The sequence below is a fragment of the Buceros rhinoceros genome, unplaced genomic scaffold, assembly GCF_000710305.1.
Source record: "Buceros rhinoceros silvestris isolate BGI_N320 unplaced genomic scaffold, ASM71030v1 scaffold44188, whole genome shotgun sequence".
In the NCBI taxonomy this organism is placed as follows: domain Eukaryota; kingdom Metazoa; phylum Chordata; class Aves; order Bucerotiformes; family Bucerotidae; genus Buceros; species Buceros rhinoceros.
Window position 1 is genome coordinate 26,586 of NW_010428272.1, and position 13,341 is coordinate 39,926.

The 13,341-nt window shown below is 44.3% G+C and overlaps 1 protein-coding gene across 1 annotated transcript in view; it reads right to left on the reverse strand.

Moving 5' to 3' along the window:
- LOC104498776 (uncharacterized protein C14orf80-like) overlaps positions 1-13,341 on the reverse strand; it is a gene marked incomplete at both ends in the record, with an annotated part of 25,794 nt that overhangs the window by 11,421 nt on the left and 1,032 nt on the right. Inside the window, one exon of the mRNA XM_010142195.1 lies at positions 7,162-7,364. Coding sequence (XP_010140497.1) covers positions 7,162-7,364 — 203 coding nt within the window. The remainder of the gene's footprint in view (positions 1-7,161; positions 7,365-13,341) is intronic.

The following is a 13,341-nucleotide window of genomic DNA, read 5'->3' on the forward strand; positions in this document are numbered from 1 at the left end:
GAACCGCTCATAATTCAGACGATGGTCTTGATGTGACATAACACATGTTAAGCTGTGTAATTACAGAGCTTTAAATGGAGCATGGTTTTTTTTTAAAAAAAAATTAAACACCATAGCCAGATATAACACTATCAGACATGCTTTCTTAATTAATACAGCTATATATTCACCGCAGGAGGGGAAAATGTGAAAAGGAGCAATCTGAACAGATGAATGTGGAAGGGACAATGTTATTTTTATTAACAGCACCATCAACAACACTAATTGGATTTCCTCCTCGACAAGGTAGGACCCAGATTAGACATATGCGTGGAAAGATAGATGGCATAAGAACCCACTCCCACATGATGCACATACCAATTAAATATCCAGATATTTGCACAGAGGAGTATGTTTTCTGCAAATGTAGAAGTTACGCTCATAGAGTATTCAGCATTTAAAAAAAAACCCTAAAACCCTGTGTTTCCTCGAGGCCTTTTAGCTTTTAAATTTCAATGCCTTTTTTTAAAAATTACTACTCACAACAGCACTCCCAGGAGCTCACTCTTGGCAAAGAGCGAAAACGAGAAGGTGCTGAGGGAAGACAGAAAATGTTAACACAGCTCCTACCCATTCCTGCCTTGTTCAAACAAGCCTGTCTGGCAGTAGCCACAGGCCTGAGGCACTACAGCAAGTCAGTCCTTTATCCCTTCCCTCCTCACTCACTCCAGAGTTTCAGAGCTCTGCAACAGAGCAAGAGCACCATGCCTTTAAAAGAGCCCAGCAACACTGCCTGATCTTCAGAGCTGCAAGGTTTCAAAATGACATTCAAACCCCACAGCTCACTGCATCATGTATTCATCCAAAACACGGAAACCAAATAAATACACTAAACCAAACTCAAGGCAGGGCAGACCTTAGCTCACGGAGCACCGCTCTTTGCAGGGCTGTTGAACTGCAGCACGGATGCCCTTGTTCGCATGCTCCTTTTGTCCTCCTGAGGAAAAAGTGCTTTATTTCAAAAGATCCTCCAACTGGAGTTAAACCCTGATCGCTGATAGCGGGACACGGAAAGCAGAGGATGTTCTCCTTTAAATGAAAGGCCCACAGAGTAAACACGAGGAGGTTCCAAAGGTGCTGCCTGCTCCCTGCCACCGGAGGGCAGGAGAGGCCCGAAAACATCTCAAACGTGTTCCCAACAGCCAAGGAAGGCGCTCCCTGCGCAGGACCTCTGCGAAGTGCAGAGTACCAGTGTGACCACGCTAAGACCTCCCATTAGCACGCCAGTCCTCATCTTCCTCTCCTCAGGTGAGATCTCCAGTGACTCCAGTGCCTGTTGTAGAACCCCGCCCAGAATACATCAGCTGTAACGTCAGGTTCAAGAGATTTTGAATATATTTGAAATTCAAATACTGCCAGAGAAACAGCAGGCTCAACAAATTATAAGCCTTTCTGATCATTTCAGACTCCTCTTTCAGAGGATTTTACTTTGACGTGCTGCCTAAAAAGGAAACAAAACAAAATCTCAAAAGTGTATTCACTATGTCAGGCAACAATAAATGTCAACCACATATTTTCTACCACATGAATTTTTTTTCATTGGGAAAAAAGTTCCACGACGAGTCCAAAGCACGGAATTAAAAAAAAAAAAACAAACAACCCACAAAAGATCAAAAGGAAGAGCACATACATAGGCCTATGCTGAACAACAGGGAGATAACTTCAGCTATTACCTGTAACTTGTGCTTCAACACACAAAAAAAGGGCATTTCAAGAGTCTACACTGAAATTTCCTCCAATTCTTTATGGCAAAAATATATTCCTAATTTAATCACTTCAGGCCACAAAATGTTTAAAGCCTAAAGGCAATATCAGTAACTAAAGACAAAAATTAACGCTTCAGGGTTCAATAGTTACCTGTTTAGGAAGTGACTTTAAAAGCACGAAAGGCAGAAGAGCAAAACTGAAGCTTTTTCTCCCTTAGTTCCTGGTAGAAGCCGTTACAGGGTGGAGATAGCAGTGCAACGAGAGCTACTTGTCAGCCACACGGGAGCCCGGTGAGCCGTGAAGGTGCAGCACGCACCAGGCTGCTGCGGGCAAAGCAGCACTGCTCGCCGGCAAAAATTCTGCGGGAGAGACTGCAGGGATCCAGGGCCCTCTGTTTGGGTTTCAGGGATAGCTTTTAAAAAAGTTTTCCTTAGCAGCTACTGTAACATGGCAGCGCCAGTAGCAAAAACAGAGAAGAGAGCTGGTGAGAGTTACCAGGAGGACAAAAAGAGTGGAAGTCTAAGCTCAGGGAATAAGGGAGGGAAATCAAAAAATGAAAGCTGACAGACTAATACAGCCGTAAAAACCTGGGAAGTAATTAGGCTTCTGAGTCAGAATCAATAGGTTAATAAAATTCCCTCCTCCGCCCTCACTGGAATAGGTGAAAAGAGAAAAAAACACCACAGCAAATGCATATATATACTGACACTAGTGCCAAAGCTTTCCTGCTGGGGGGAGCATCAAGCTTGGCTGCTACGTTAACACCTTCCTCTAATAACGTGGTTTAGGGAGCAGCAGTGGCCGTCAACATCTCTGTAATAGAGAGGCACAACAGGATTAGACCAAGCACAAGCCTTACACTGTATTGGAAATAGCCAGTGAGTCAAACGAAACCGTGACAAACAAAAGATTAATCGAATTGCAAACCTAGGAGTCAGAAGGCATGTTTAGCTTCATCTTTCCCCACCAGAAGTAATTAAACTGAGTTCACTTTGGCATGCTAGAGACACGCACGAATTCCAGCCAGAACAGCCATAACAGCCCTATCTGTTGATTACTGTAACACCACAAGAAGGGAGGGGTGGCCCATTTCACTCGGAGGGCAAGACGCAGGCAGAGGGAATCAGCAGAACCAAGAACCAGTGTTGGTACAACATATCCTGGTGATAGCGAGGAATATCACATCGCTAACCCCATCTAAAAAATTCAACAGCCTCCACACATAATTAAATTACAGGGCACACAGAGATTAATTTCAGCTGTAGAAATAATAGCCGTACAGGCAGTGTTCTGCCCTGGAAACAGACAGAAGACACCCTCAGAGTACTATTATCCACACAAACCATCTTAGTCCTGCAGAAAGCTGTGATGATACTGCTAAAATTTAAAAAGCGAGGCAAAAAAAAAATTTAGTCAAATACTGAACGTGCTAAAAAGGCAGATTGATATTAAACAATTACCAGCTTCTCAGAGACAGAGAGACTATGAGAGCTGCCCAGGTCTGCCTTGCAGGTTCAGAGAAGGACGGCACATCACCTACAGGTTCTCGGGTGTGTTTCGTACGCTAGGATTTTCACGTGTAGGCAGGAATCAATGAATGGCACTGCAGAATCATCTGCCCATACATGATCACCAAAAGATGCTGAGACTGTCATCGCAGCAGTGCTTATTTGGCAGAGAAATCCTCAAGGGGTGCTTTAAGGCAGTAACAACAGGCGAGAACTCCCAAGCAGACACTTCAGTAAAACGATGTGAACCTCCAGTTGAGATCATACTTAAGTTCTTACAGATTGAATAGAATTAGCGATTACTATTTTCCAGAGTTGACCAGTACAAGGTTTGAACTTTCACTCATTGCCTCTGGAGTCAGTAACGCACCGACAGATCAGCACAGCACATCTAGAGAACAGACCTGCACTACAGCAGCCAGATACTGGAGCTTGACAGGTCCATCAATCTCCTCTTCCCACTCCTGTTCCTCACGCACAGTAGCAGGAGTTCCAGTCTGCTCTTTTAACTGTCACCCCCCTCAGTTTATAAACTTCACACTCTGGAAGAAAGCAGTGGATGAAGGCTAAAGAGGGCAGCTGCTCTGTCAGTCCTGCTCATTGGGGCATGCAGTACCCTGGCTCAGGAGAGACTGCAGCACCACCCTGCCAAAAAAAAAAAGAGCTGGAGGCCAGAGGAGACAAGGTGCCCTGAAGGACTTTCTTCCCTTACACACAAAAGCAGTCAACCCATTTAATCATCCTTGGCTACTAACCATACTTGTCCTTACCAACAGCTACCTCACAGCTTTTTTAAATTACATTAGCCACACTAAGCACTTCCTCCTACCTCCTTAACCCTTTCATTACGCTTTCTCCACTTTAGTTCACAACTTCAGGAGTCACTTAACTTTCCATTCTGAAAATCTAAGTTCATGTAAAAGTAAGCTTGTGGAAGCCTTCCCCAGCTCAGGACCTTTTGATTATGAATTCAGTGCTGTGGCTGAGCTTCATGTCCATTAAGTGTCATGAATACCCTCGTCCGTCTATAAATAACTGTCCTGAAATCCTTTAGAGCTGGCGGAAGTGTTCAATTTGTAGGGGAAGAAAACTGTGTTGCTAAGGAACCGCAAAGAAAAAAAGGCCAGAGAGTGGTAATCTGAAAAGAAGTGAAAGAAATTAATTTAATTGGCTCTTGATATGCTGGGTATTTGGCGTATTATCAGCAATTTAGCAGGCTGTGGGCTTTGTTTCAAACTTGGGCTGAAAGAATAGCCAGAACATGATTGCACCCTTCATTGAGGGATTAGCTACATTCTCTCTCGTTCACACAACAGACCTCGTCCACTTTGTGGATTCCAGACAAAATTTTAAAAGCAAACCACATGAACACCAGTTTGAACTACAGCTGTAAATACAGTCCTGAAACTCCATTTTTTCAGATGAAGACAAAGGGTGAGGATTTTCTTCACATTCACTCTCACCAGTAGTCCAACAGATGTTGCCAGTAAGCACTGGCTTCCACGCTTTGCTGATTTTGGCAGAGATCTCAGCCGTGCACAGAACCAAATACTACTTTCTGGATTTTTGTTTTGCAACATTTTCATTTCAGGAAAATGTTTTAAATTGTTTATAGTCATTTAAGAATAGACTCTATGCAGTGGAAGGTTTTTCAAGCTCTTTCTCAGCTGAAAATTTCAGTTCTTTCTTTGAGACAGATCTTTCTCTAGTGACGCTTTTTTCTTCTTCTTTTACCTTTCTCCTTCAATCTAGTTAAATAGAAGAATGCTACAAATGCAGACGCTACGTGTCTGGCATGTTTAGCAATGCCTTTACAATTTGTTACGCATCTTCCAGCACTTCAGTTTAAGTATCACAAGCGCCTGGTATTTAACATTCCCACAGCCAAAATTCCAGTACTTCAACTCACAAGGTGTCAGGGATCGAACTGACAACCTCACCTTCATTCTGTCTTCCTCTGAGTTTAGGGGCTACACTGACGAATGCTGATTGATGAGTAGACTTTGCCACATGAAGGTATCCCATAAAATAACAAGACCTATCAAGTAATAATATGTAACATAACAAAACACACCAGAAATGTTGCCATTAATACAAGAAGCTTTACGTACGCATGCTGACTCCAACTCTCAGTCTACAAAATTTTTGTCTGGCCTATCGAAAAAAATTTCCAGACCTGTAAATATTTCCAAAGGCTGTTTCAGACAGTTATTGGATAAAACCATGAAATATTCATTCCATGCTTTTTGAGAAACACGGGCAGAGCAGGTTAGAATTGCAGTGGAAGGCACAGCAATAAATTTCTCAGAGTGCCTCTGTGTGGCCATAAGAGAGAACATTGCATTACCACAGTTCTTTCATCTCTTTTTGAAAACAGCAAAACTTAAGACCTTCAGAGGAAGTAACATAGGCACTGCCCCATTTCCTGAATTCATGTCACTGCTACACTTCACTCATCATGCTTTTGTAATAGAAATTAAGGACACACAAAAATAATCTGCTACCACCAAGAAAAAGGCAAGAGAAGTTCTCCCCAAGTGTGTTTCTCCCATAGTCTCAAGCAGAGGGCACTGCCACTCACACTTGGTGCACCAAGCCCAGTCTCTTGGGCTCCCTCTTCCATGCAGCAAACAACTGCAGTGCAGCAAGAGTGGCCTGTTTTCTCAAAATACCCTTCATAACGTTGTTACAAAGGTGACTCCTCCCTTTGAACTGTTCTGTTGGCACAAGCGGTTTCCTTCTGAAGTGTCTATATCGCAGCTTTCCAAAATCTCGCTCTCCCACTTTGTTGTCCCCTAGAAAGATTCTCAGACACCAGCCAGACTACATCCAGGTATATGCGACCATGAAGACCACACAGTCTTAGACATTTCGAGGTACCAGCAGATAGGTTTCTGACCTACCACATCCTTTGCCAAAAAATGAGACAATTCCGTGAGCCTGTCATTTTGACCAGTAATTAATGTCTGACTAGATGAAGACAACAAACTCACAACCACCCAGAGAGGCTTTGGCCACACTAATGCACGGCACGGATCGGTTTAAATTCAGCCTCTGTTACCTGTCTGAGCAGGGACGCTTTGTTTGCAACATGCGAGATATAAACATGGAAGAACCACCACCTGCTGTCCTGAGCTTCTCACTCTACGCTCCAGAGGAATTGTCTATTACACAGCAACGTGCCGGTGTGGTCTTAAATGCAAGGAATGGATTTTAAAAGCAGTATTATCAGACATCATTAGACTGTGGTTCTGTGGGGATTTTGCCTTTTTTATTTTATCTGATCATATATATATATATATATAGCAGCTTCAGGAGACACACAGCTATCCTCAGCTTACTTTAGGGCAGGCTTTCTATGTGCTAACGTGTTTTTATTGAGGGAAACAACAATACACCCTACAGTGCCCTCAAGGAAGCTACAAGGTCATTGAATACCCCAAGAGCAGGAGCTGCCATTTGAAACCCTGATGTTTACAGAAAGTGTTTGCTCTGCCCAGTGCCAACATAGCCAGCATTCACAGCAAACCTGTTTGCCTGCACTGTAGATCCACCTATGCTACAGTCTGGAAGCACAAAACTCAGAAGCACAGCGATCAAAGATACTTGCTTCCTTGCACTCTTCCATGCTGCTGTCCCCTCTACTGGAAATAAAAATCAGGGAATTCAGGCAGGGTTGGGAGTTTGAGAAAGAGAAGGAACCCAGATCAGATGCACACAAATTTTAGAGAGTGGAAAGACAACAGGTTCCAGATGCCGGCCCCTTTCAGGTTTTTTTTAAGCTGGATTAAGGTACTTACTTGTAAAGGTACGAAGACAGCACACGTTAGACACTAGCGGTAACACAGCTGCTGTCACTGACCACACCTTACAGACAGAGAAGGTGGAAGGACACAAGCATGCTCACCGTGCACACAGAGATTTCATCGCCAGTCTTCACTCTGTTCCGAGCCAAAAGCTGCTCCAAGAGGCTGAGTCTGTGCAGCAGCCAGGAAAATGCCAGCAGCAGCTCCCGACTTCCTGCCGAGCCGTCGGAGGGGAGCCGGTAGAGTTCTGGCCTGCCATAGCCGTGGTACCACAACGCTGATTTTACAAAAGTGATTTGGTTGTCTGAAAAGAAAACAATTGAGAATGACACACCACTCTGCTCAGTGCCATCACCCGGTCGGTCCCAAAACCTGCTGCCTCCTCTGAGAACAAGATTTTTAATCAAGCCCGAGATTAGTGGAGGACACTGGAGACTACAGGTTTTATCAGCAACGGGTAAAGGACAGGAGAAAAAGGTAAAAGCCTTCCTTATGCTGCCCCACTCTGATCTACAGGAACTACTGCTACAGGAAAAAAAGAAATTCACTGCTGAGATCAAGGCCAGTAATGGCCTCTTGGAGATTAATAAAGGCAAAAAAGGTAAACAGCTGTCCCCATTCTAACAGGACTTCATGTCTCCTCTTCATTTTTTACGAGGCACCAAGCATGCTATGAATTAGTAAACACTCTCGGTCAGTTCCCTCCTGAATGAAACTGGAATTTAGAGATGGGAGTTTCACAGTCCGTGGAAATTTCTGAACACCAGTGAGCAGGCAGAGATAATGCAGTACTCCACACTGTGTGCCAGACCACGTGGACCATTTAATTCTCAGGAATGCTCTGACCTGTATTCCCCCACACCAGCAAACGTTACCTGACAGCTGCAAGACAGGCACTACAGAACTGCACAACACTGAGGAAACACCGAGAAAATCACTATTAGAAAAGGTTCTGACAGTAACCTCAGCTCTGTACTAAGTCAAAGCTATAATACAGAACACAACTAGGGGGCACAATGATAAGTAACACATACTGGGGAAAAAACAACAGCTGTTCTAAAAGGAAGTCCTGCTCAAAAAGGTACTGGAGTTCTCCAAAGGCAACAAGCAGCAAGCAGTTAAGGGAGGTTCAATCAGTGCAGGACATTTAGACTTCCCAGCAGGATTCAGCTAGCACAGAGGAAGTAAACCACTACAGTGGAGGGAGAGGGAAGGCCCCTGGGCCCATGGCAAGTGCCAAGCAAGCAAGAACCAGAGGGCAGGAACAAACGGTGGCTTCATATGAGGGCTCTGCGCTAAACAGCTGCTGTTCAACCAACTCCAAGTGACACACAATGTGATAGTGACAGAAAATTTGGTGCTGATGTGACCTATCTCAGTAGCAAAGACTACAGGCAGATCGTGAAGGACTGCAGAACCTAATGAGCCCAAGCTTTAAAATGACAGATAAAATTCCTCTGAGAAAAAATGCAAAATTACGCACACAAGGGAAAAAACAATCCTAACTCTACTGACAGAGCAATGGCTTTGGAGCTGACCACTGTACTCAAGAACACTGCCCTAGATAGTAAGTTTTTTTCATGACAACACCACACTTAATACTCATATGCATCCAAAAGCAAACTGAATGTGAGAAACCTAGAAAGGAAACTAAACAGAACACAGGGAACATTTTATCATTGTGTGACCCCACATCTCCAATTCACAGTGTTAGTTTATTTTTTCAGTCCCAAAAAAGCTGCAGAAGACTTGGGAAAAAAAAAACAAAGAGAAAGGACAAGTACCATCACAAGTACAGAACAGCTTCACTGTAAGAACTGATGATGAAGGCCAAGATGATGACTGCGAACAGATACCACAAAACGCTTTAAAACCGTGAGTGCTGTGGTACGGGTGAAGAGCAAATAATTTGTTTGCAAGGCATTCAATACAAAAACTGTGAGTCACCAAACAAAGTTCGCAAGCATGCGAGTCAAAACAAGTTAAAGATGTTCTTCACACATAGATCAAAGCTCTGAAATTTCTGGCCATGGGACACTATGGGCACCGAGAGTTACACAGGCTCTAGGAGGAAGAGTTCGTGGAAGCTTATGAAACACAAAGGTACCCTTCTCTGCTTTGGGAAGTCTGAGATGTAAATCACTGGGGGCTGAAAGAATACCACCCTGAAAGCATCCTTCTGTATTTGCTCTTTCCTTACTCCTGGGCATCCCCTTCTCACAGCTGCCACAGCTGGGTGCAGCTAAAGGAACCTTCAGGTTTGATCCCATTTAGGCACAAAGGAAGAAAGTTGCTCCCCTTTCGTAATGCTTCAGTGTCTCTGCAGGGTTTCATAGAAAAGGAACACATTCACTCACACAAAAACAACTGGAAGTACAAACATCACACAATCAGGGATTGTCACTGCTGTCCTTAATTAACGCCCCAGTTCATCACATTACCTACTCAATTGCCAGCTCCTCCTCACTTGTGGTAAAAACATCCCTTAGCACTGACACATATTGTAATCTTGTCTGGCAACAACCACAGAAGCTCAAAACCCACATAATGACCAACTTCAAAAGAGAAGACAAAAATCCTGCTGCTTTCAAAAGGTATTTGTGAATTACAAGAGACTCTTACAGTGAAGAGTCGCTGAATTAACTTGATTTGCAAAATGTTCAAGGAGTCTTATCCACCAAAAGTGATACAAAGCCAAGACACAGGGCGGAGATACAAGCTGACCTATGCTAGAAACCCTATAGAAGCAGTACACTGCTACAGGTCTGCTGAGGCTGGAAGGAGCTGGCAGTCCCAAAGAGCCACCAAGCCCTTTGCACCTTGTGACAGACCAGAGGAAGGCATATTGTTTGCGCTCTTTGACCCACTTTAGGATTTAGGGAAACAAGAGTGCAGATCCCTAGGGAGATGCCTGCTTCCAGAGTGCTCCTCAGTGCAAATACATGGCTAAAACTGTTATACAGATTACTGCACATCTTCAGGAGCAGGAATATGGGACCGGCCACATGAAAGCTACAAATGAATCCCTGACAAAGACATTACCGCGACTGAAAAACAAAAAACAGAATCAGGAATATGAGTAAGCAGGTGACATGACAGTGCAGAGCTGCTCGTTTTTTGCAGGACTAGCGTTTTGCATAGCAGAGCTTCTGTGGAGCCACATGACAGCTGGACAGCTGGTTTTAAACCTAGCCTGTTTCTGCATTACAGACACAAAAAGGAAACGCGAACGCCTACACCATTCTGCTTGCTCTTTCTGCAGAACCTGTGAACGTACAAACCAGCAGCTTCCCCTCGCGATGCTACGGTGGCAGAAACGCCTGTGGTTTGCTAAAACTCTTGCTGTAGATATACACTCCAATCCCTCATGCACAGGGGGAGCACTCAGGTATTAGAGGTTTTATTTTGATCGCTCTTGAACGTTCTCACATGAGCTAGCTTTTCAAGTTGCCCTTTTCATTGTGTGTAACAGGGAAAGGCGGAAATACCTCAAAAGGGGGGAAGATGAGTATGTACTTTCCTCCTTTCTCAAAGCCAACAAGCATCACATGCTGCCATCTGCAGTTCAGGGTGCTCCCCAAGAAATCACAGATCAAAGAGAAGGAATAGAGAATAAGCCAAGTGGCTTTTCCTTTTATGGACATTTCCCTGCTTCAATATATCTTTTAGAACCAGATCCACCAAGGCAATTCGTCACCTGAATCTCAGTGTTGCTTTGGTCCTTCATCTCTCCCTATTTTGTGCCCCGGCAATGCATTGCCCTCACACTGGTGAGGTATAGTTGGTGCGAGTATCAGGCAGGAATTGTGGGTGAGTGGTCAAAGCATGGAACTGGGGCTTAAAGAGCCTTTCCAAGTCATTAGAAAAGTCACTTAGGTTTTTTTGTCCCCTACAGCACTCTACTCACAAGGAAAACGGTGCTCAGATAAACAGCAATAGAGGCTATAAGCACCCAAGACCAATACAGATTCCTTCATAACGTGCAGCCAAGAGAAAAACCATCACTCAGATGGCAGGTAAAACCAGTCACTCAAACACCTCCTCTTCGACATCATCATCTTACGGCTTTTCATCAGGGTTAGGCAGTTTACAGAGAAAGACCCACACAGTCCTTCCAACTAATCCCCTTCCGCATGCACTTTATTTATAAAAGTACATTCAGCAAGTAAGACCAAGCTGCAGATGAACCTCAGGGTCCAGCTCCCTTAAAACTGCACTCAGACTGTGCTCCTCCGCTTTATGAATCCTGCAAAGTATTTTCAGTGCATTACAACACGATATTCAAATCAGGCTGATGCAGTAGCCTGGCAGGCTAAGACGGAAAGGAACTATATCAAGTCCAAGAACAGTCACAGATACAGCATTTCATGCACTCAGGCAAAGAACACCTGCATAGGTAGTGGTATTATGGGAAACGGCTGCTGCAGAAGAACATTTTGTGCTTCTTTTGTCAAATGAACAAAAATATATTGCAGCTCTGGACCTCTTTCCTGTACCATAAAAAAATGAATTGCGACTCCAGAAGAGGCACATTTCCTCCCACTGCCTCAATGCCTATTGCACTGCTGCCTGGACTGCCTGCTCGGTTGTTAACCATGTCCACCAGCTCCAGCCTCTGCGAAGAAAGAGCAACATGAAACCACCAATCACGACCTCATCAGTAAGGTTATGTTCAGAGTATGATTACACAGCTTACTGGGACTCGTACTCCACTGACGAGAGACCCATTGCTCTGACATCTTTAAGGGGCTGCAGTGCATTAACGGCTTCCCGTCAAAGTTTACAGTAAGTGGTTTGTAGCACGTGAAGAAAAAACTTCCAAAATGAGAAACCAAACAAGTCATATGCAGAATTTCATACCCACTGACTGGCAGGATTCTGTTTTCTTTCTGCAAGAACACACTAGTAGTTCCTATGTTTTAAAACGTCAAATTGTGTGGATTTTTTTTTTTAAGTGGTTTTTCAAATACTTTATTTTTTGCTAACTAGGCAGTAAAATACATCAACCATCTAAAAACATGATGCAGAAAGGGTTTTCTAAACTATCTCACACCACAACCGAAACAAGGGACTGCCTAGTGGCTGCTCTATTCAAAGCAAACTTTAACCTCCTCTAAAAATCACCTATATGACAAGATCAGATCAAAAACTGACAAATGAGAACTACTAACTCAGAACAGAGATGCACATGCGGTGCAACTGCAAAAGTCACTTGATAAAAAGGACTTCCCAGATCGAGGAAGAATTCTGGAAATGTCTGTCCCTTTTCTATGGGCAAAATCTGCAAGAGCATTCTGTCCTGGCAGCACACTGCCGCCTTCTAGCAGCTTATAACCGCAGACGGCCCAGCCTCTGGCAGGCAGTCCTTGGAACGCAGGTCTCCCTCTACACAGCGAGGGGAGCCACTGCAACCCCAACAACACCCTCAGGCCACAAGCCAAAGTTCAACGTTCCCTTTGGAAAAAGAAAGGGCACAAGACCATCTGAGCAAGGCTTATCTTCTCCAGAAAGCTGTTCCTATGCACGCAGTAACCCTTATACCGAAGGAGTCTTCACAGCCTTCCTCTGGGATCCAGCAACGGCTGCGCTCCTTCTTTTAGCTAAGGTCATTAAGAGGTTGTACAAAACCAGCAAAAACCGAAAGCCTGATGCATGGTCTAAAGCACTAGGCTGGCATTAGAGGATCTGTTTCAATTCTTTGTGGCACAACCAGATCCTGTACAAACCTGAGAAAGCTCTTTAGCCCCTATGCCCACGGCTTCCACTTCATTTGCATGAAATAAAAAAACACCACAAACACTCCAGAGCAGGGACAGAGAAGAAAGGCAGTAAAACACTGATGATGTCTGCAGCAGACAACTCATTCGCTTGGCCAAGCAAAGGTAATTAGCACAATCTGAAAGACAGTACAGCTCTTCAACCTGAATTTCACCTTTGATCACTACGTTGTGACTAAAAAAGTTTCTTAAAAACCAGCTCAGCAGTTCTGGCCAGAACCAGACATTCCTACCTCACCGTCCACCAGCACAGGCTGGATTCTCTCTCCCTAGAGCCAGCAACCTGCCACAGGCACGTGGAAATCCCGTTTCCAAATGCTGCAAACAATTAGCACAGGAGCAGCCCGCATTCAGTGAGGTTGCGGTTGTCCTCCATAAAGCTGTAGGAGACAGCCAATAATCTGCCTTACCATGCACAGCAGACTGTGGATGAGTGGAAAGGCAAAACCAGCCAAAGGAAAAACAGCAGTCCTGTGAGTAACACCGAACCACGCTGATTTCCTG